At 45.1% G+C, this 24,330-nt stretch overlaps 1 protein-coding gene across 1 annotated transcript in view; it reads left to right on the top strand.

Moving 5' to 3' along the window:
* Positions 1 to 367: 367 nt before the first annotated feature.
* The window catches only part of LOC146176132 (uncharacterized), an 85,639-nt gene continuing 61,676 nt past the window's right edge, over positions 368 to 24,330 (top strand). Inside the window, exon 1 of the mRNA XM_084580920.1 lies at positions 368 to 733. Within this exon, the coding sequence (XP_084437046.1) occupies positions 591 to 733 (143 nt within the window). The 5' untranslated portion in view covers positions 368 to 590. The remainder of the gene's footprint in view (positions 734 to 24,330) is intronic.

The following is a 24,330-nucleotide window of genomic DNA, read 5'->3' as shown; positions in this document are numbered from 1 at the left end:
GTTCTGTTCCTTCAGCCTTTAAAAGGTCATGTTTCTTTTATATCCATCGTGTTAGTTGAATGACACCGACCGTGTTGGCTTCAGTCTGAGAACTTTCATCAATGTTTTCATCCAAGCCCGACCAGAAGCTCACAGCGAATGTTCTATGTTGGTAACAAAACCATTTTCGTCTGCAGTACTTCGAATTCATTCTTATTTAAAAGGAATTATATACTATTCGGTACTACCATTACGAGTGCATTTCAGAGGCAGAGTAATCTACTTGCATTTTTCGTATCGACCCACAAATTGCCCATTCTGGACGTTGAGAACCCACCGCACTGTGCAATATCTACCTGGGCACAGTGATTTGGACGTATATATTTCCAAATCTTAAGAAGCTTTCCATCTCCATCAATCAAACTTCAGGTGTACTTCAGGTGTTGCGGACTAAACGGTTCCATCAAGATTTTCTCTTTCCTGGCTAAGTAGCCGAGGCAGTGGTGAGACGCTGTGACTAGTGTTGTGCCCTGTGGGACACTGTGCATCAAGTATTCGAAGTCCGCAAATTGCCTGGGAGAAGCTTCAACAGCCCGCAGCCTCTTTGATCCATGGAACTGGGTCCCGTCTCAACGATGATGTATGGCGACCGCTGGTCAGACTGTACCTACATGCCCGACACTATGGGTCTTCAGCCGGGACCTTGCGGTAGTGGGCAGGAATCGCAGCTTCTGGACGACGGTCTTGATTACCGGTGAGTGGGTGCGTTAACTAAGCGTGCTGACTAAGGAAGTAGAAGATGCAAGGCTCAGGTATAGAGCTCCATTCGATACTGAGTGCAGCCGCCCAAATTTTTAATTGGCGTGCGTAACGGCTACATTTGCTGTGCTCCTGCGCCTTAGGCGGATAAAACTTGCCGGAAGATCAAGAGTACGCTATAAGGCTTGGTTAGCCTTTGCTTATACTTCGACATATAGCAGATTAACTCCTCTCAGCGCTCACAATCACAGAAAATGTGACCGTCACTCAAGCCAGTTAAAGATTTGGGCGGCTGTACCTTAGCGCGTCAAGTGTAAATTGCGATGGCGTAGCAGGAAAGATATATATACCTGTCGTCTTTGCAGCGCGTAGCCGGACAAGGGCAAAGAATGGAGGAACGAGTAGGACGCACTTTGTCCTTTTCCGGCTACGCGCTGCAAAAACGATGGAAAACCATCTAGCCCGACAGCTTGTCTTCTTCAAGACATACCTGTACACATAATGAAGTACTAACTAAATTTCCTCGAAACTCCGCTCATCAGAATTGAAATTTTGTAGTCATGTGTGTCAGTGAGCACGGCGTCGATATTGGTAATGTGTATTGTACAGTTGCAGCTCTTATCCCTCTTTCATGTTCACGAATAGCTAGTGTCCTATTGATAAGGGTTAAATAGTTTGGTTTGTACTTAACAAAACGCTTAAGCTCACCATATCCTTATTTAAAAGTTGTATAAAAATGAAAATACACAGCATCCTTGGCATATCAACCGCCGATATGTATAGCAGTTAAGTACGAGTTACACTTGTCCCAAAAAAACATCTAAGCCCGTTGTGTTGCATGGTTAAGCATGCCTTCTCACTGAATGTAACGATGCTTAGAACGTTCCTAACAGGGACAAGCAGCTGTCAATGCCAGCCCATGCTGCAATGTCGGGAAAAATAGTTGCCATATCCCAGTATCCGTAGTGGTTCATCGTCAATTCAATCACTGCCATCAACACGTACAACGACTACACGATACGCGTTATTCTGACTCCTGGCTTTCTGCTGTGATCATATTTTCATTATTTGCAACACGGAACTTCTCTCTTGTGAAGCGGGATCACTTTCCATAGCTCCTTCTTTGAGTTTTTGTGTAAACACTGTGGCGTAAGCAAGGAACACATGTTCATTTATTCGAAGCAGGGGATGGGATTCTGACATGAAAGCCACTAGCAAAATGGTACGATTGCGCTTCTCTATACGTGACAAGTTACACGCCTATTGCCTTCGCGTGTTTGGCGTTCATTTCCTTGCTTATTGTAATATCATGATAGCTCCACGAAGAAGACGTCAATATGCATGTTTGCATCTCATCTCTAGCGTAACCCTACAGATTTACTTTTTCTTGCAGAGAACGCATTTCTCCTGGGAAGTACAAGTAGGTATTAGGCAAAAAAAAAAAAAAAAAAGGAGAAAAAAGTGGAGAGGGGGGGGGGGGGGGGGGGCTCAGAATATATGCGTTTGATGTATTGTTCACCGAAAGAGAAAACACAAATTTATTTTTAAATAAACACGGCAGAAAGCCTGCGAAGTTTCCTAAAAGGAAGTACCGAAATTCGTAACTCGGCCCTATAGAGATAAATGTGCGATTTTTTTAATTGCATCAAACTTACTATCTCTGTTTTGTGTGACTGCATTTGTTCCACGCAAGAGACGGTCCCAGAGTCAGCGATTCTACTAGGACTTCCAAACAACTGTTGGTAATATCATTCAGCACAGAGAAAGCGAACTGAAAAAAAAAAAGAAAAATGACTGGCCCTACTTAGCATCCATTCTTTACATCTCTGGTATCACATCTTTGGTCAAACTAACATTGTTTCCAAAGAATTTGGAAATGCCTTTTCTTGCAGTGTTGAGATTAATAACATTTTTAAAATCAGTATTTAGCATTGTACGTAGGGTAATACGGGGTTACTGAGGACGAAAATTAATGGGAGACATTCAAAGAAGGTCGCAACACCAGGGTTGCTTGACCCCACCTGCTATATCCTTGTACATGCAGTAGAACGAACCCGCTCAGTCATCGCCAGCCGAACCCGAGCACGCAAAGGACAGGTCGGCGTTGAATTGACGTCCGAGCTCAAGAGTAGCACAATATGGTTCGCCTGCGCCTCTTTTGTCTGAAGACTCTGTCCTCGCGATCAGCAGTCTAAGATCTGGCTATCGTCGGCACAATACTCCGCCTTCACAAGTTAACATGTCACGTGATCTTGTCACAGTTGACGCCTGCGCTTTGCTTCACGGCTGTCCGACTTTACACCTGCAGAAAGTCGTCACTTGTCCTCGTTTGAATCACAACACGCGCCACGAGCCATGAACTCTGCGACCTTATGACGTCATCAGAGTGAATTTGTTGCCAAACGGTTTGCAACTGATCCACCCTTACTTCAGCAACAAACGCTGTAATAAGTGTAAGAAACCAACGCCGATAACCAACGCCTAAGTGGCGTTGGTTATCGAGACATGCTCAAAATGAAGTGGAATAACTGCTTGTGAACATTAACAACGACCTCCTTTGAATACAGCAGAACAAAAGACGCTAGTATATCTTCGTACACCAGGTGTTCTCTTCACGTCCTTAGCACGACGTCAAGCTTTCTCACCTGGCCGGCAACGAGTAAGATAATCCGCAGTTGTTGTCTCCGTGCTTCAAGCACGTCGAGAAAACGAGGACCCCTCCAATCACGCACTCTTCTCCCTTCAACGAGCCCATAGATAAGCCAGCACGTTGTTGACTAAAAGCAAGAAAAAGAACGGTCCTTCAACACTCGACGAGGAGAGTTTTTGGAGACCTCGTTACGGTGACCGCAACGCTTCCCTTTCCACGCTTGCTTTGGAACGGTTCGGGTACTATATATACCTATATAAACTTGGCACCGGTTCCATACACTCTGGCGTGTATAGGGCTGCGTACACAGGCTACGCGCCCTATAAGGTTTGTTACGTATGCACGTAATCATGTTGAATTGGTAGTCTTTGAACAGGGTGGAATGCTATTTTCTCTAGCTAAAGTACTACTTTGGTGGTTGTTGACGACACATAAAGATGTACGGTGACCATGTTTTCATTTGCGTGTACTTAGGAATTCTGAAGAAGACATTATTTTGCATAAATTTTCTCAAGTCGTTCACCTACGCATAATGAGCGATTTATTTTTAAATTATTTTAGATTTTGTTTGATTTCAAAGTTAAAGGGTAGGAGAAACAGCTGACGAAGGATGGCGGCCATGCTGGGAAAATTACATTTAAAAGCATGGAGTAGAAACGGAAAGAAAATCACGGGCAGCACTGATATATCTTTTAATCATAATGGAACGCGGCCGTGTTTATAGCCCAATAATTGACGCATGCAAGTTACCAAAATAATCAACTATTGCTCTCGTCTTCTCTCGAAGTTTTTCGAAGTATTTAAATGCAGTACTTCACACACCAAGGTATGTTGTCTCTTCCGCGGTTCTTCAGTTACTGGGGGACTAGCACATTCGACTGTTGAGCCCATGGTTGAAAATGGTCGAAGGATTGAGTCCTGGCGCTTGAGCTATTTGACAATGAAGGCTTTTTAAAAAGCAGCGGTGAAACTTGCGGCGTCCATGCATGTAAGCGAACACCGGGTCGAAGAAAAAAGGGATATAAAAAAATCTACACGTTTTTTATTCTGTAAACTAGAAACAAATCCGCAGTATATCAACCGGTGACTAATATATACGCCGCCAACCAGTCACCCACACTGATACCTGCCAGCAACAATACCTACTTTACTGATCCCTGTCAATGCCCGTAATATGTCGTACCAAACCACGCCGTCAATCGCATATATCATACACCATCTCATGAGAGAGCACACAAAACGTATACTATACCATGCCATACCATACTGTGTCATGTCATGCTCTTGCCATGCAAGTACCATGTCATACCATACCATAGTAATCATACTGCACAATTTCCCACCGTGTAAGTCATTTTGTATTATACCTTACCATCTTGTGCAATGGCATGCCAGGCCAGTACACCCTATTAACATACTATGTCATTCAAAACTTACCATACCTTCAATTATATTTCACGGTGCTTTCTAACTGACAAAGCTATTAATAAGAGCGAGTTAGTAACAATGCTATTCTATAATATCATACAATGCGTATCAACTACTACACCTTGTATCATGCGATATACTGTATCATATACCATATTATAATCCTTAACATACAATGCCCTGTAGTACCATACTATTCCGTATCATACCATGGTATGGAATAGTATCCCGTACTCCACCATATGGGAAGGCACTGACCATCGTTAAGCTCCGAATCGTTGTGCGTTCTCAACTTTCAGCGTGCTTTTAAGACGCCGGCATGTTCGCTCTAAGAAGAAAGCCGACTTCTCTGGCAAAGCTCGTCGTCTCCTCTTTTCCTAAATTCCGACACCTTCGCCAGGGTTTGCCGACCCGACCCGAACACAATGGCAAAGAAGCACGCCCAGATTTATTGTCGCTCCGGGGCTATCTCTATTATTTTCTCTTGTTGCTTTCATTTTCTAAAAGGCGTTGTTCTCTCGTTCCTCGTGGACTTAGCTTGGGGAACGTCCTCGCCGTCTTATTCCTTTTATCTGCCGGGGCTCGTTTCTGTTGTCGCGATCGTCGCAAGCACGCGCCAAGCATGTGCGTTGCCGAATTATACGACCACTCTTCACATCGACTGCATCTGCGATATTCGAGTGATGCGCCACCGTAAGCATTCAGGGTAGATTTGGGAGACCATTCGAAAGCCTCGCGCCCTCTTGTCTAAACATTCTCTTGCGCCTTGATGCTTCCCTCCCGACTCTTCATGATGCGTTGTGCGCTCGTTCCCATCTTCGGCCGTGCTGTGCTGCGCACCCATGGAACCAGCGAATTCTTTGAGCAGACACGCATGAAGGTAGCAAGGCAGCGAAGAAGGCTTAACTTGTCGTTTAGATTTACCAAGAGCGGGATAGTGCTATGGCTAATAAAACCACCGGCGTATTATCAAACGCGCGTGCTGGCAACCTGCTCCGGTCAGGGATCAATGCACGAGTAGGCCCCTATCTGGTCTGGTCACCCGACACTGCATGCAACAGAGTCAGGGCAGGAGACAGCAGACCGGGGTCCAGGTCCGGTCACCCGCGTACGCACGCACGCACGCACGCACACACGCACACACACACACACACACACACACACACACACACACACACACACACACACACACACACACACACACACACACACACACACACACACACACACACACACACACACACACACACACACACACACACACACACACACACACACACACACACACACACACACACGCGCACACACACACACACACACACACACATACACACACACACACACACACGCACACGCACACACACACACACACACACACACACACACACACACACACACACACACACACACACACGCGCGCGCGCGCGCGCGCGCGCGCGCACGCACTTATACAGGTTCATCACACGAGTCCCCGTATGTCTGAAAAGCTTGGAATTTGTTATTAAGTTACGAAATAAAACTAAACATGGAAGCGTAAATGCGTGCGGGTGTAACACTGCTGGAAGCAATGAGCTTACGTGATTATTTTGAACACTGCATGCACATGAACTGGTTTTAAATGCACCCCTTGAATGAATAAACAATAGTTGTCAATGCGCGCTTGTCTCGAGTACCTCGTTTTTCTTATTTTTCCCAGTGTAGCGCGCTATTCAATCAAAATGTTCAACCAACCAGCCCAAATCGCTGTTTTACTTGAAATCTTCAAAGCAGCGAGGAACACCTGAGCCCTGCACAGGTTGAAAAAAAAAAGTGGGAGGTTGGTGGGGCGAAGGCAACTCTACATGATGAACTGAATGCGGCGACGAAGGCTTGAGCGCTCAGTACGGCTAAGAGCTCCTTCATCAGCAAAGACCTGATGGCTGTTTGTGGGGAACGCCTCAAGCAGCAAAGGTCCGATAGCTGTTTGTGGGGACTCGATCATCCTCAAGTAGCAAAGGTGTGATGAGTGTTTGTGGGGAATCCGCCAGCAGCGAAGGTCTAACGGCTGGCTGTGGGGACTCCTTCATCCGCAAAGGCGAATGAAAAGTATCCAAGCGTCCTTCGGGGAAAGAAGAGACGTGGGCGAAAACGGAGACGCGATCGTCAGCTGAAGGATATGGCCTCTTCACGAATTCGGCTGCCACCGCCTGTGAGACATTCGAGAATTCGCTAAGCTTTTTCTGTAATTTATTTTATGCTTTCACCTGCACCGAAAAAATGAGAGTGGCAAAAGGCGCACTGCAGCCAGCATGAGCTTACTACAATCATACTAATGACGCGTTCATATGTTCAGTGCCGTGCACTGAACATATGAACAATTAAATATATGTAATTTTGTAAAAAAATTATCATTTCTTAATCTCTCAGAAAAGAGTCTCTTAATCTTGGTTGATGATAACATCGTGACTTAATTTGTCCAGTGCTATTATTTAAAAAGACAAACGAAATTGTTGTCCTTCACATACTTGACCCGTGTTACAAGCATACGTGTTAAACTTTGCATTAGAAGGAGAACCTGGTTGAAGATCAGAAATTAAAAAAAGTATAGATATATTCAAAGGTTGCACTGCAGGAGGGAATTAAAGTAATACGGGAAATCGAATACATGGTCTCATTACACTAAGGCCAAATCGATCGCGAAATCGCGGCTATAACGGTACAAATCTGTTCCAAACAGCCCTCATCTTTACCTCGTCTCACCCTCGCTGAATTCTACTCTCCCGATCATCCTCCATCCCCTTTCCGCGTCTCAAAACCACACCCGCCCTGTGGCCGCACTCCCAGGTGGTTCCCCCTAATTGTGCCCACAATTGATACGTGCCCCCACATTGAGCGTGCGTCATCAGGCAGCTTAGCGAGTGAGCGAGAGAGCGGTCGGTCGGACCTGCTCCTGTCCGTTTCCGACGGGCACAGCAAGGTGGTATGCAAGGCTCCCACTCTGGGCTGGCTGTATGATGATAGCGGCAGTCTCGCTGGAACATACCGTCCACCTTTCGATTGGCTACACATATGATGCTTGAACTGCGGACAGATGCAGCGGGCTCCCGCAGCGTTTCCACCGTGCTTTTGACAAATGCGCACATCAATGGCGCAAGCAATATGACATCGCCCAAATAGCTCATCGGACAGCGCTTAGAACTATAAGATTCAAAATGTGCTTTATTTTGTCACCACTTCATGATTTTTATTGAGATGCTTAGTTTTCGAACGACGAAAGAACGAGAAATATGGCTCCAAAGCCCGTCTTGTATCGTTCACACTGCAATAATTTTGAAAACGTTCCTCAACACTTTTTGGGTTCAGTTCTGTGGTGTACACTTTTTCGCTCTGCTGTCGGCGTGACGAAGTAAAAATGTATGCATTCGCTTCCGGATAACTCTTCGTAACGTGATTGATAAGTGGGAGTACGACCCAATAAATCGCAACAGCTTTCAGTTCACGACGTTCACGAGTGCATTGTTTAGTTAAGGACTTGCAGGTGCGATCATTATACTTCCGCTCTACATCGCTAACGAATCTTTCTTGGTCGCAGTATTCCAGTTATCAGCATTATTAGAGACTTGGTAGTCGAATTACTTTTACTAAGAAGATAAAACCCACTGCGGGCTATTATAATTCATTACTAATTTTTGTAAAGTATGAACAGCTGTATCATCGGCGATCAGTTTTGTGTTATACGACGAAGTTTCTACCTGTAACAATCACTTCACTACTTATACAGTAAGTTGACAATGTTAGTTTCAATCTTATTCTTCACCTTTGCTCTCATAACACAACCATACGGGGCATGCGAAAATGTGCGACTCCGAGTACATTTATTTTAATATACGGTTCGAGACAGAGCGGTGCTATCAATATTATATATATATATATATATATATGAGAGAGTGTGTGGTTGGTCGGTTTGTGGGGTTTAACGCCCCAAAGCGACTCAAGCTATGAGAGACGCCGTAGTTGAGGACTCCGGAAATATCCGGTTCTTTAACGTGCGCTGACATCGCACAGCACACTGGCGCCTTGCTTTTCGCCTCCATCGAAGAGCGGCTGCCGAGGCCGGAGTGTGTATGCGTGCGCGCGCGCGCGCGCGCGTGTGTGTGTGTGTGTGTGTGTGTGTGTGTGTGTGTGTGTGTGTGTGTGTGTGTGTGTGTGTGTGTGTGTGTGTGTGTGTGTGTGTGTGTGTGTGTGTGTGTGTGTGTGTGTGTGTGTGTGTGTGTGTGTGTGTGTGTGTGTGTGTGTGTGTGTGTGTGTGTGTGTGTGTGTGTGTGTGTGTGTGTGTGTGTGTGTGTGTGTGTGCAGTGTAAGCGAGCGTGCGTGCGCACGCGAGTTACGGCGGATACCCGGCACGGGGCTGTAGCCGTGAAATACTCGCATAGCGACCGCCAGACATCTGGCGAAGTCCATTGGCTGATTCGTTTCCTGCATAATCAGAGCACGCAAGGCTGCACGTTAAAGGGCGCGGCGGCGGCACCTTCCACTCCACATCATTGATTGTGTCGAACGAGGCCGCGCCTGGGCCGGGAGTCGAACTACTGACCTCTGACGAGGACGCACAAACAAGCGGTGTTAACGCGACGTCTCTGGCAGGACTTTCTGGGCTGTGAGCGTAGCCGGCGCCGTGTGACCTCGCCTGTTTGTAGCGCCGATCTTGCTTTGCGCACTGCGGGGGCATTGTGAGGTGTTGACTCGGTGGCGCGCGTGCGATGGGATCTGCGCCGATAGCGGCCGCGGCCACCCTCCTGTATCACGTGGACAGCGTCAGTCTTACCCTTTGAACGCGTATGCCGGTTCACGTGCGCTCTGGACTGCCGCCCCGTCCTGTTTGTCACCGTAGGCAAACTATGCCCACCTGTTTTGACTTACTCTATATGTTTGCGGTACTTACTGCTCTCACGGCTGCGTGCAGGAGCGTCTGCAGCAACCGCTGGAACAGCCATCACCCTTTCCGCATGACTTGAGCTAACCGCTCTCGGCGCGGCGTAAACGAGCCTAACCCGATGTTTGGCTATAAATTCGTATAGACCCATACATCGAGTACTCGGAGACGCAAAAATTTGAGATATACTTAATCTCCGCCTTTATGGGGCATGACAAGAAAACAATGGCTTCCACCTGTGACTCCTCTTACGGACCCTCGTTCGCTCACCTGCTCTGTACCCTGATCTATGCTAGTCGCGTGGTCCCTAATTCTTTAATTGTACCTCCGTTATTTCTCACATAATCATTAGCAAGGAGTCGTAAGCTACCGAACTGTGTGAAGGTAACCCGACATAGTGAATGCTTAACACCTCAGGAGAGAAGGAACAAGACTGCTGTTGATTGGCACCAGAAAAAGACTGTCTGCAGAGGCTGCACAAGCCACGACCAGGCGCTGTCTTTATTTTCTTCGTCGGGCGGCACGCGATATCCGGGTTCCCGGCGCCACCCGAGAGGGCGCTACAATAGAATGATACCGCGCTTTAACCAAACCGTGTACGGACGTGCCTGCGTGGGTTCTAAGGGTGTTGCGTGACTGTCGGGATCCGCGATTTCCGGAGGCTTTCATTCCCATCTCAAAGCGTGACGTCACACAATCCGACTACTACAGTGAGTTCCTGGTCATGTCAACTGCCAGTTGTCAACGTGCTTCTTAATTCGCTCACTACCCCGGCATGCCGACGCCGGGTGTTGTAGACAACGGGACCTTTAACAGTGACGCGTTAAAACACCTGCTGTTTGAAGTGTTTGAATAGGTGAGGAGGAGGGGGGGGGGCGATGGCGTAGTAAAAACATGACAGCACCCGCAATAGGTCTCATAGTGTTTGCACCAGGCGCAGACAAATTTCCAGTGATTAATAGGCGGCACGCAAGAGATTTTCAAAAACCCTTTCCATCGGGTACATGCAGAAATGGAAAACACCATCTCTCTGAACTAGACCGAACAGGTGCCGAAAACACGGCTAAACTAAGATTGCTGCAGCTACATCTTCTTTCATGCTTGTGTGAGGAGCCCAAAATGTGCACTGCAATGTATTTAGCACGACGCACAGGGAGGTTTCGGTAGACGTTTGCATCAGTGTATACGTAGATACCAAAGCACCTCCTCTTTTCGCTGCTGCGAACTGGTTGCAAGAACACCACCTGCCTTAAGTTCCTTTGTTTTTGTCCAGGGCCCACATGTGTCGAGAGAGAAAGGCAGCAGCTCATAGGCAGCTTTCTACAGACCTTTTGGTCGGGTATATGCGGCTGTTCATGCCATATCACCTCGGTAATGGACAGATGCGAGATGATGCAGACATCTCTTGCCACCACTTCTACATTGAATTGCACCAGACGAAGACGACAGTTAAAAAAAAAAAAAAGTTTAAAGAAAGGGTGCCAAGCTGAAAAAGAGGAGATGGCCATGAAGCGTTGATCGAAAAAACGTTTACCAGGCTACTTTTCAGTACCGAATGCTGCTGCTCTGAGGAAGGTTGTGCTTACTTATAGAAAACTGCTGTTGCTGAAACGTTTTGTGCACACAGATGCGAATTTGAGGCCGCGAAATGAAGCGCAGTACTTTGCGGCCATCTAACTGTGTATTCTTTCATTTAGTGCCACGTCATTTTAGTGACAACTGAAAAAAGCTGCCCAGCATTGATCTACTGCAAGTACTGAAGCATGATAGAAAAACAGCGCAACAGACGTGGACGGAGGTGAAGAACAGACAGACCTCCGTCCACGTCTGTTGCGCTGTTTTTCTATCATGTCACCATACCAACTCGCCCAGATGTCTCTTCTATTACTGAAGCATGACTGCATTTTAAAGCTAGTAATGACCTCAATGCAATTTAAATAGGCAAAATAGTATTTCTTCCTGTGATTATGTCGCCCTGTAAAGATGCCTGATTGTTTATAATGCCTGTGTTGCTGACATTTGCTAAATATACTAATCTCCCTCTCTGCATGGTATATCAAAGACAGAGCAATCAAATTTCAAGAAGGCAAAAAAAAAAAAAAATCAAACAAACAAAGATTAAACACCGTCCAACTCAAGGCCCAAGTAACCATACTTTTATACTAAAAAAGCAAGCGTGAACCGCGTGAATTCTGTAGATGAAGTAAATGAAGCCGAAGCGTACTACAACGAAGAGCTGTTGTTCCTCATTACGCTGAAAGTGGTATTTAACGGCTCCGAAACGTTTTTTGTTATCGGCGCTACTTTTGCAGTTGTCGCCGTAACAAGTACGTGATTAAGCCCAAATGGGATTTCTTGTAGCCGTTTCAATCGAATTCACCTTATGCTGTTTGCTTTTCTTTTCGTTGACTAAACTACGTGACATGGAGGTAATAATTAAGACACAATCTGATCAACATAAAGGTTTGCTAATAATAGCGATTGGTATGGAACCAGGCAAGTTATAATGCTTGATGGACCACTATGTATGTTTCTTTCTGTTAAGCTGGGCAAACGAGCCAGCATATTTGTCGATAACACTTCTGCATAGAGAATTAACACAGTATTGCCATGTACGATTTGAATTCCGGCTAACCTATAGACTGGAAACTACATATATCAACATGGAGCGAACAAAAAGCTACACCTCTTACCAATACCCGTAGACTTAATACCTAAACTGACGTTTAGAGGGATTGTGATCACTTATGCATGACTTGTCTGTAGAGAAACAAACGAAAGAAGCGTGGTCAGTGCTTGACAAGAAACAGCGCAAGTGCCAATGTTTAGGGGAACCAAGGGCACACAGAACGATGCATTACAGGCTCGGAACGACGTAAAGGAGAGCAGACTGCAGAGCTTGTTTGCAAAATGAATTGAAACATGGCGGACCTGGATACCTAAAAAAATACACTGAATGAGTCAGAGTAAGCAGTAGGACCAATGATGGACCAACTACAGAAATGTCTCTACCACGATTTTTATCCAGATGCAACAGAGCGCACGTATGAATGACATGGCATTGACAAAATGATGCGGGGTAGATAGAGTCACGAGACTAGTGTACATCACCTTTGGCTGAAATACTCAACGTAGACTCTGCGCAGTAGAAAGGCCAGAAATACATCGCCAACCACGAGGATTAAGTGAAACTAGACTGTAAACTTGTTGCGCGTAACTGCAAAAAGCGACGCAGACAGCAGAGCACACTGGGACATGTCCTTGCGACTATACTACCCGCATAATTAACTTGGAACAACACGCTTGCAACACGCGTAAAGTATAAGCATGATTCCTAAAGTTCAATAAAGGCACAATCAATACTTCTCCGTTAATTTAATCGACAAATCAAAGTATACGATATACTAATGGCTATAGGTTCATTAATAAAATATATAACTGCGCCGCGCAAATTAGTACATGTTCTCCCATTTAATCTTGATATTGGCAAAATATCCTGCGAAATTTTAAATACAAATAATAGGTTAAAATTCTCCTGGAACATTACTTCTGTCAGTGAATGTGAGAAAAAAATTATTGGGGATTGATGTACAGCTCTTGCAACAGATCTATAGCTCGCATCAGCGTAGGGGTCCGGACAAGTTCCAAAATTAACGATGTCGTCCGCTCCCGCAGTTTCCATCCCCATATACCTCCTCCCGTTAAGTGCTGGCTTGCTCAAAATCCTCGTAGCCCGGTGTATAAAATCTGATGAATATATATAGCCTATATACCGAATCGCGGGCGACCCGCTGCCTCCGGAAGCGGCGGGAAGGAGGGCGGCGATGGACGATTAAGTTCCAGAAACAGCGTTTACAGCGAGCGTGGGGTATCCCTTATTGGGGAGTGAAATTTAGGGAGGTAGGGGCACACAATCACCGGTGCGGGATTCATTTCGGAATCCGCTTCCGTCCATCCTGCCCGGTCCAAGCTCAGAGGGCAGTTCGAAACCTTTCGGCGGATATGCGCGGGAAGGAAGGCCGTCGCTACAGATCCCGCGTAATTAGGGGAAAAAAGCAGAACGCGGTGAAGCAGTTCCGCTCTTGCCGCGAGGATATTTAGAAAGAGGGTTGCGGGAACAGTGAAGTTCCAGTCAAGCTCCCTCATCCTTTTCTTCTCGTCCCTGCTTTCGCCGCCTTCCCCATTTTACGTTTCGCTTTCCTGGAGATCCCCATTTCTCACTCCTTTTCTGACCTGCCTCATTTTCCCGCTCACTCTGTCCGTGCGCTACTGGTTTCGCCTCGACACGGCCTGATTCCTTAATTTGATGTCGTCGCAACCGAGAGGGGAGAGCTCGTTTGGGCGGTCGGTGCACGCGGGTAACACGATCCTGATGGACGCCAAGATTTGTCTGTGGAAAGCAGGCATATATTTGGACGGGGCCGAGTTGACGACGGAGCTTTGACGTAATGCATTCTGAAATCGACACGTCGCGTATTTCGTACATTCTGCAAGGTTTGCGAAGACGTGTTAGACGGAACTCGGCGAGGGAAATGCGATCCGTCTGTGTGTGACAATTACTTTCTGGGCGAAAGGACATATTTAGTGAATTAGAATGTTTCAGGTGTCGCGAGTAATGTAGCTTCACCGTATACCACGATGCCCAAAATACTCTAGGCGAAATGAATTTGTAGTATCCTGCGTTGGAGAGCGGGCATTGTAACGGCTCTTGAGGCGCGATGAGCTGTTGGATTTGCAGTGCTTGATACCGGGTGAGGAAAGCAATGCTCCTCTCATTTCATCCTTGCAGTTCGAGTCGGTTTGTGCTCCTGAAGAGGTGGCAACTGCTTTGAGAGGAGACGGCATGAGGTCAAATGTTTTACAAAATTGCTCCTTAGTGCCCCTCGGGCTATACTTTATCGTCAGTCCTATATTCATATCCTTGCTTTGATCGGACGGTACTCACTTTAGTTCAACACGAATTCCTGAAACATTTGAGCACTTCGTATCTTTAGCACGGTAACTGGCCGTTAAGGTGGGGGCGTGGTAGCCATGGTGTCAGGACCTGCAGTTCAGTATTGTGTGTTGTGTATAAAGAGGATTGCTTGTTAGACCAGGCCCAAGTCCCGCTTTCTTTGACATCAGTTTGAATTTAGAGACATCCGTGAGATAATATTTAAGGTCCTATTATCCTGATGCTTAGCAACATCTTGCTTCCCAATTTTGCCCTGCTCACGCGGTGAGTATAATTATGGTTGTCATTAAAAACTAATGGTATACGTTTTTCACAACAAACTGTGGGAACCTAAAAGCGTCCCGAGAGAGGACGTCGAGATATATTGATTATTTTGAGGTAGAGTTACATTACGCCTCAAACAATATTTTAAGAACAAATCCCCTTGGGATAAAATGCGCAGAACTTCCCAGTACCTTTAATTTTTGTCCTGCAGAGCAGAACCTCGACAATCGCATATCCGCGTTTACAGTATACGGCCGTGTGTTGTGAATTTAATCCTGCGGTACCTGATAACTGAAACGTCGCACAAAAGAGATTGGCTTTGATCTACTGGCGCATGCTGCATTCACGGCAAAAATATAAAAAAAAAAATAAACCGGAAGCTCTTTTTTTAGACAGTTACGATGATTACATCCTTCTTGATCGCAACCTATAATTTTTATGCTACTGAGAGCGTTAAGTTGCAACCTTGTGTACAAAATTCAGTTCAAAGGGTTTGCTTCCACAAGACTTGTAACGGGGCTCGTTATGCATCTTCTAGAATGCAGGGTGGAGCAAATATAACTGGCTATATATATATATATATATATATGGTTGGTTGGTTGGTTGGTTGGTTGGTTGGTTGGTTGGTTGGTTGGTTGGTTGGTTGGTTGGTTGGTTGGTTGGTTTGTGGAGTTTAACGTCCCAAAGCAACGCAGGCTATGAGAGACGCCGTAGTGGAGGGCTACGGAGTAATTTCGACCACCTGGGGTTCTTTAACGTGCACTGACATCGCACAGTACACGGGCGCCTTGCTTTTCGCCGCCATCGAAGAGCGGCCGCCGAGGCGCGGGTAACCACAGATCCGGACCATGGAAAGGAATGAACTGTGTGCGAGGGAGGGGGAGAGAGAGGGGAGACATATTTTCATTACAAAATAGAAGCTCCCATCTGTCACCTGTTTTGATCAATCAATCACTCACTCAGTCGCTCTGCCGTTCTGTCAAACAATCATTGAGTCAGTCAACCCGACAGCTGTGAAACTTGAATGCTTCATTCGGGAGCAGGATTTCCGGGAAGAAATCGAAATTGTTGCTCTAGCATGTCAGATTTATTTCGGTTTCTTCTCGAGACCAGTTTTCACGCTTCAGGCAACTATCTGCGAAATCGTCGATTTGGTACCGTGTAGTGGTTGCGCACTATATAATTCTAAGGCTGCATAACGCACATTCAAGGTGTAATAAAGTGTGTTCTGAGCTCATATTTTATCTCTAGAACTCCATGTACACACTCTGAGCATTCTTATGAGCTTCGAATTCCGTATCATCCATTCGCGTGGAGGCTCGGCCCTCTACTGTCGGCGGTGAAATAAGCGGAGAAACCTTCGAAACCTAGCGGATTGTCGGGCTGACTACGTTCCGCCATTATTTTGTTTTCGTTGGCCTCCAGTCCGTTGGCAGTTTTGCTGGCTCCGTTGAAATTTCAGGCTTGTGAAAACAAAGAGTATCATAGTGTATACTTTATTGTCATGGTCTTAATCAACGACGATAATTATTTATTCACGGTAACCCAATAAACAAAATTCTAGAGGGCACTGCAGTGCAATAATAATACGAATGCACATCTCGCGTCCGCTGGGTACGCCGTCCGAGTAGACTGATTGATAGCCAGCGCACCCCTCTCATCCCCCTTACGTTGTCATGGTACCAGGTGAAAAACAGACAAGTAAACATTGGATAAATTCGATGGAAAAGAAACAGGAATTATACCGAAAGTGAAAAAGGCAGATCAGGATGGAATCTTTCTTTGATAACTCAAGAGGCAGTACGTGCCCTACTTTTTGAAGCTAGATCTGGGTGTCTAAGAACATGCAGCTACAAAAAGAAATTTAACAATGAAGGTGACACATGGGCAGTGTGTGTTAAATCCACAGAAACAAATAACCATATTATACTCGAATGTAATGGTATCCATCCGGAAGTCGATGCAGGCGCAGTCACTCTTCCTGAGGTCGTAGGTTTAGAGATACCAGTGGCCGGGTGAATGAACCTGCGGTGGAAGCTAGCAAAAAACGATTTGAAGATTGGTTGCATAAAAGCAGAAAAGTGTCATAATGTTGGTAATGTAGAAACAAAAATTCAATAAATAAAATGATGGTATGGTTAACCAATCTAAAATAATAATTAAGATAAAGAGGGAAAAAATTAGCATGATAGCAACTGCTACCACCCCGTTTCAAAGGGGACGCTTCTATATTTCATCCATCCATCCATGGTGATGCTCGCCCCATATCTCTTCTACCGAGGCGCAGTGGCTCTGAATTAGTAATTAGTATATAATTGACAATTAGTACTTAGTTTGCAACTATTACTTAATTACCGATTAGTAATTGATTAGTAATTACTGGTGATATGTAATTAGTGCTTAACTATTACAGGTGGACAGTTTCTGGTGGCGGAAATCTGAAACTAACAACTGCTAGGGGTGGACACTTCCCGGTTACGGAAATTGTAAACGCCACCCATGAGCTAAGAAAAACTTCCTCGTTAAAAATAAACGCGAGGAAGATGTTTTTCAAAAGTACTTTACTGCACTTTAGGAAGACAACGGAGTAGTGGGGGTCTTCTGAAATATTTCTTGGCGAATTGCACCTGCAACATGCTTCGGAGTACAGCTTTATCATTTTAGGAGCAAAAGATTACTCATGTGGACGTGTGCAGTCGAGTAAGTAGAAAGCCTTTATAGTTAAGTCACAGGAACTAGCAAAAATATTTACTATATCAGGGCCTTTACTATATCAGTTGTTGGTGATGACATGGTCCTGAAGATGCTGTCTGATAAAAACATGGCTACTTACTGAGCATGTCTTGTCGCCTAATAAAAAAAAAAAAAAACACTCTCAAATACCTTCCATCTCTTTCTTATCGTCTCTAAGTCCCATTTTTCATGTATACAGGTAGAAAAAAATTTGTTTACATTTTGTAGAAGTACCTCTTAAGCATGAGGGAAATGTGGCTACGAATACAACCGAGTTTGATTTCATGTGGAAAGCAAAGCATCTCATGAACCCGAAGTGATCTTCCGCTGTTTCTGTCTTTTAAAAGGCAATAGATGATAAATGCGCGTGGCAGTAAAGTGCTGCAAATCCGCACATGCCGCGCCTTCAGTTCTTGCTACTGTTGCCTCGTGCTTCGTGCTGCACAGTGCTGAGAGTGTCAGTCGTTTTTTCCCTTCCTTTTTTTCTCGCTGCATTTTTACAACTCTTAACTTTTCTGAACGGGCCTCGCCTCCTTCTTTCCATGTTTGTAGACAGCTTTTTTATTTTTTATTTTTTTCTTACGCACTACGTACTTTCCCTCGTGGCTCCACGGCCTACGTATAGTTGCCTTTTTCTGAGCGCTGCTAAGCCTAGTAGTAAAGCCATTTAAACGAACACTGGTGTTGTTTTTTTTTCTTAAACAAATTGCCTCGCGATCCTAGGTAGCGCGCGTACAGCGATGTCATTTCGTGAGAAGTCGTCGTCGCGGCCAGATGCACTTAGCTATAATAACCGATTTTAACAAAATTATCTTTATTGTAAAGGGGAAAAAATGTACAGTCGTCTATGTAAGATGAACTGGGACTTCAGTTTCACTTTACTATAACGGGGTTCTACTATAAATGGTATGATCTTTAATTATCAATGGGTGCTCAATTGTTTGGGTGTTTGGGGGCTCAACTGTGTAGGCAATTCGTTCATAGGTGCCATAGTGTGACATATATATCGCAAGCCCAATGCAAGGATTAGCCTTTAGAAAATGGCAAGGGCGCTCGCGGTTTACGTCTGGGGCATGATTTAGTTGAGAAGCGATTCGAACAAACTGTTTCTGTCACGAAAAAAAATAAATGGGATCTTGGGTTGACCTTCTTATTTTGCTACAAATACTCTCCAAGTTCATTTTCTTACGTCATCAAAGTTATTCTTTTCTTCTCGCGTTTTTCAATGTTTGATTCTTTCATGACTTCCCGAAATTTATGTACAGAAAGATGAGGCGCAGATGGCTTGGTAGTATTTGCTCGAAGTCATGGCAACTCCTAACCTAATGAAAGTGTCACTGGTATAACTAAGCTCTGTTACTCGAAGTCACCTCTGCAAGGATTTGCTTGATGTCATATACAACTTCCTATTTATCCTTCCCTTTTTTTGGGAAGGGCAAGTGAAGGATGTCGTGAAAGGAGTTAAAGATATGCCATTATGATCGTCAGCAAAAAATCTTTCTTTTGCACAGTGGTACACTACCTATTAAGCGTGGGTTGAGGGAAGAGCGGTTGTTTGTTGCATGGTCGGTGAAGTGCTTGAATTGTCATAAGCTGTAAACGGCAGACACTTTTTTAACGTGATAGCGTTATGCCCCATAACGTAACCGTACAGGTCACCGCGACGGCAGGTCACGTGACATCATTTTTGAAGGCCTATAAATAGTGCTGGGTAAGTCGTAGCTTAAAGTTTTACGAGATGATCTGTAACTTGTATGATCTCTCGTTGCATATAGCTCGCATGTGCTAGTCAAGTTGGAGTCTCGCTTGTTACAGGTATTCAAACCGACATATATATACCTCAAACTGCATTCTTTTAAATCGAGATTTCCGCGAATGCAGCTACCTAGACGCCGCGTGGAGCGTGACTGCCTACATGGAATACGCGAACACAATTAAATACCAACTAAAAGTACCTTAATATCGAAAACACCTCAATCGAACACATTTTACCCGCATGACAATGATGCTTCGTATTCAATGGCACAAGCAGCCCGAAATGTCTGTGTAGGTTTCTTCACGGCCAAGGCGCATTATTCCTCTGGGATATCGGGGAGAGGACTTAATGAATGAGTCTTGCAGTTATGACATGTATATCGTACGCGGTTCCTGTCATTCTATAATCAAGGGGGAGTTTCTGAGGTTGATTTGCCCCCGCAGTGCATTGTAAATAAATATGGCTGGGAAACATGCTGATGTGAATGTTCGCTCAGCGAGGGTGTATACGCCTGTGTCATTGAAAGTCTACATTGCTCAAAAGAAGAACATTGAACAGATGACATTTTTCATTTAGGTGCCTAATCTATATAAAGCGTTTATGAAACACAATGAAGCCTTAGTTCCGTCTGTCACGGTTCGGCATGCATGGTTCTGCTCAGCGGGTTAGTATCGAGAGACTGGCACAGAGCTTTTAAAAGTGTTAAACGTCTCCCGTTAGACACTTGTACAGAGTTTGGCAAAATGTTAAACTTCTCTGGTTACAGACTGACACAGAGTTTGCCAAAGGGTTAAGCGTCTCCAATTAGGGACTGGCACATATTTTGGCAGAGTATTAAACGTCTCTGGTTGGTTCGAATCTTATAGAAACGAGGGCGCTGCAGTACCTTTCTCAAATCTCGGTGAACTTTACATTTCCAATTAACGGTATACGACTCGAGGTACACACGTCATCGATTAGAATCTATATCGTGAAATAGTCTCGAACTTGGTTAGCGGATTGGGAGCTAAGTGACATGACAAAAAGAACGCTACAAGAAGAAAGGTTGCGGCACAATTTTCATGAGAATTCACGTTTTATTTTTGTTGCCACTTCCTGCCCAGATTTTCTGCTCACGCCACCAATATGGAAATTGAGGAGAAACCGGTGATTGAATAATAGTTTAATGCAGTGCCAGGCGATGCTGATCTGCGGTTCGCTCCGCGCGCCGGATTCGAATCTCACTAGCGCTCATGAACCATTTTATTTTTTATTTTATTTTAATTTAGATCAAGCATGCCTCACGTAACACAATGGCCGCATGACTGAGTGGAAGCTTATTTTCCGGCACACGAAGATATCCGTATTAATGACACCAAACGTGTATAATTGCAGGATTGCCGAAACTCCGACAGCAATGCAAAAGCAGCCGACTGGGCAAAAACGAAGTGTATAGAAAACAAAACCCGAAGCGACCTGGCAAAGCAATCTGAAAACCTATCATCATTGGCCGTATAAACGTCTTTTACACGTAGGCAGCATTTCATTACGGTCTATCAATTTCTATTCGCCACGTATTCGCGAGCCACGGCAGCTTCCAAGAAGCAGTGGCTCGTCTGCAAAGCACTGCCAGCGACCGGTCCACTTGAGATAAGGCTGGCGACGAACGCTAACATAGGCGCGCGTTCCGCTGCTATCCCGCGTGTGCGCACAGTGAGAAAGGCTCAGCGAAGAAACTAGGAGCGACAGACTGATAAGACGAAGCCGTGCCGTGCGCGCTGTGGAAAGAGATGGAATCCGTGGCGTGTATCTCTGCAGACGTTCCACAATGGACACGTCGCGTACTCATGCGATCCTATGCCAGCAGCTCGTGGTGTGTTCACCCTTTGAGTAGCCGCTCGCCAGTATATATATATATATATATATATATATATATATATATATATATGTATATATATACGTTGCAAAAAAAAAAAAAAGAGTGGTAAAGAAACGAATGTATTGATGTTTCGGCCGCGGGATCAACCGGCCTTCGTCAATGCATTCTTTATTTTCAGCACGTCTGACTTTTTTTTTTTCAACGTGTTCTCAAGCAAGCCCGAAGAATCTCCAATTTTCCCCCTATATATATATATATATATATATATATATATATATATATATATATATATATATATACATACATAGTGTGTGTGTGTGTGTGTGTGTGTGTGTGTGTGTGTGTGTGTGTGTGTGTGTGTGTGTGTGTGTGTGTGTGTGTGTGTGTGTGTGTGTGTGTGTGTGTGTGTGTGTGTGTGTGTGTGTGTGTGTGTGTGTGTGTGTGTGTGTGTGTGTGTGTGTGTGTGTTGTTTTCAACTCGTTTGTGTTAAATTTGAAGAAGTGGTCGGAAAATGTTGCATGATAGTCGGCGTCTTTTTTCAGATCGAGGGATCCCAGTATTTGTTTTTGCAGATTTATGCACTACTGAAGACACGCAACAAAATTATATTATCACAAGCTGCTGGATCTATGAGTAGGTGAAAGCCTGGTTACCAAAATATCTGCTCTGAGAGGTATATACCTTCTTTGCTATCGAGCGGGATAAAGTTACCCAGTTTCAGCGTAAAAAGTCCTGAATGGTATAAAAAAGTTGGAAAATAAAATGTACCGTGCATGTTGTCTGAATGGGTATATATACCAAGTTTTAAGGCTATCACCCCGTTCACTAGAAAACCCGTTCTCAGCGTCGTGAGCAAACAATCACAAGCATGCCGCTGACAGTTAGCAGCTGAAATTATCGAGCACTGACTGGACTTAGGGTTGGGTGAGGTCACGTTTTCCAGCAGCTGCCAACTCGGGCCTCTCCTTTCACATGGGAGGGTGATATCAGAATCAGCCTCCGTGGACCATTGCATTCACCTTAACTTCAGGCCACGCAGACACATTCATGCGGCTTCGTTGAATCGGAGCTTTGTATGTGTGCTGATAGCCTACGCTTACCCTTACGCCGTACCCTAAAAAAAGAAAAAAAGAAAAAGAAAAAGAAAAAAATATGCAGAAGTACTTTATAGTGTTGCCTATGACATCATTGCAACTTTTCTCTGGCCTGGCTCATATTTTTGGCCGCGGGATGTCTCAGGCCCACTGCGTGTGCACCGAAGCAATAATAGTGACCAAGATCATACCTGCAATTTTTTTTTTTTACACGTGAACAACCTCTACAACAGCTGCAAGCCACTTACTAAGCCCTGTACGAGTAAACAGCTCTCAACATTCTCTGACAAAGATATTCGAAAATTTGACCGAGCCTCCAACCCACATTCGTCTCTTTTGAGAACATTTGGCTCCGCAATGGAATCCTGAGGATGACATTTTTGCGAGAAAACTCTTCAACTGCCTGTAAGCAGTAACACCTAATATAACATCTACAGCGGAACAAAACCTGCAGTCACAAACGTGTAATTGTCCCTACTTTGCCCAGGCTGTGAAACCTTTGATTAGAATAACTGGGAAAGACGGGAATTCATGGCTAAAACAGGGTATAGCAGCAAAAAAAAAAAAAAAAAAAAAAGTAAAAAGGCTCCAGAATAACAGCTTAAGAACACCATAAGCACTTAATATGTGTGTATCTGTTTTTTTTTTTTCGTTTGTGTGATTTTGGCTGACTGACTGGAAAACGTTATTGAAAGATACAAAAGCGGGATGTATGGGTGGGATCCCACTGTAGGTCTCCGACGGCTAACCCTTCTATCTGTACTTTGCGCTCCTAAGTCATGCGACCTTGTTGTTACCAACGAAGAATGTCCCGAAATACGTAACGACATAGATCAAATTAGCCACTAGCTAAATTAAGCGCATATTCAATATACTTCAAATGATCAACAGTCCGCGATGCCACAAATGTCAGATCGACAAGGCACTCCGAGATAACAAAAGTGTAATGGCATCGACTCCCTGAACATGCCAGAAGCACACCAAGCGGAAGACCTCACACCGCTCCATGCACTCGAGAACGGAGAGCTTATATAGGCCAGCCAGCCTGTTTCTTTCGATACCCGTGCACCCTAGCTTTCTGACACGTACCCGCACACTCGGCTCCTCATCACCGCTCTTGGAGCTCGCGAGAGTAGCCTCTTGGTTCTGAGCAGGCCTGCCGACAAGGGAGAAGCTAGTAAAGCGTGATTAGTCTCGACGTAAGAGCGGCCGCTCCTCGACCGCCGTTATTCTTCGTTACCGGGTCGACGAGAGAGTTATGAGGCTCTCCAGATTCTCGTCACGCCGGCCGGTTGCTCTCTGGCCCTGTCCATCCATGCGGGGTATCTCGCACAAAAAACAACAACAAGAAAACACGCGCGCTGATTAAGAACAACTTTCTATCCTGACCACGGCTGTGAGCGCCGTAAGCTGTGAGCTGTGGGAGTCTGTGCCTCTCTCTCTCTCGTGAATGTCGTATCTGCACTTGCTTGGTGCACGTTGTATAAACATTCCGGTGGTGGGTCCATTCGTCTGTGTTTGCGTACTTAGTGCTAGTCGTACAGTTGTTGGCCCTGCGCCGTCCGCGCCAAGAGTGGTGTATATATACCCGGGACGTTTCCCTCCCGCACGTCACAGGCCTGGCTTTCGAGGGGTTTGGTCAAGATGACCGCGCGAGCGTTCTATTTTTTTTTTTTTGCCGGAAAACAACAACGTGCCGAGGTTTTATCCTTGGTGCACTTCATTTGGCTTAGGTGCGTCGTTTATACATCTGCTGCACTTTGTTTTGTTTTTGTCGTATATATTGTGAAAAACAGCTTCTTGTGCAGCGTAAATAGGAGGAATGGAGACACTGTTTTGAATTTCTCTTTTACAGCCCGCTTGACGGCAAGTTTCGAGAGCTTGCTTGAAACGACTGCGAACAGGGTATCAAAAAACGAGAGCTAAGGAGAGGGTTCTTAGGG

The sequence above is a fragment of the Amblyomma maculatum genome, chromosome 10 (assembly GCF_055883805.1).
Source record: "Amblyomma maculatum isolate TAMU_Amacu chromosome 10, ASM5588380v1, whole genome shotgun sequence".
NCBI lineage: Eukaryota > Metazoa > Arthropoda > Arachnida > Ixodida > Ixodidae > Amblyomma > Amblyomma maculatum.
Note: the sequence above shows the minus strand (reverse complement) of the source record. Positions and strands in the feature narration are given on the sequence as shown.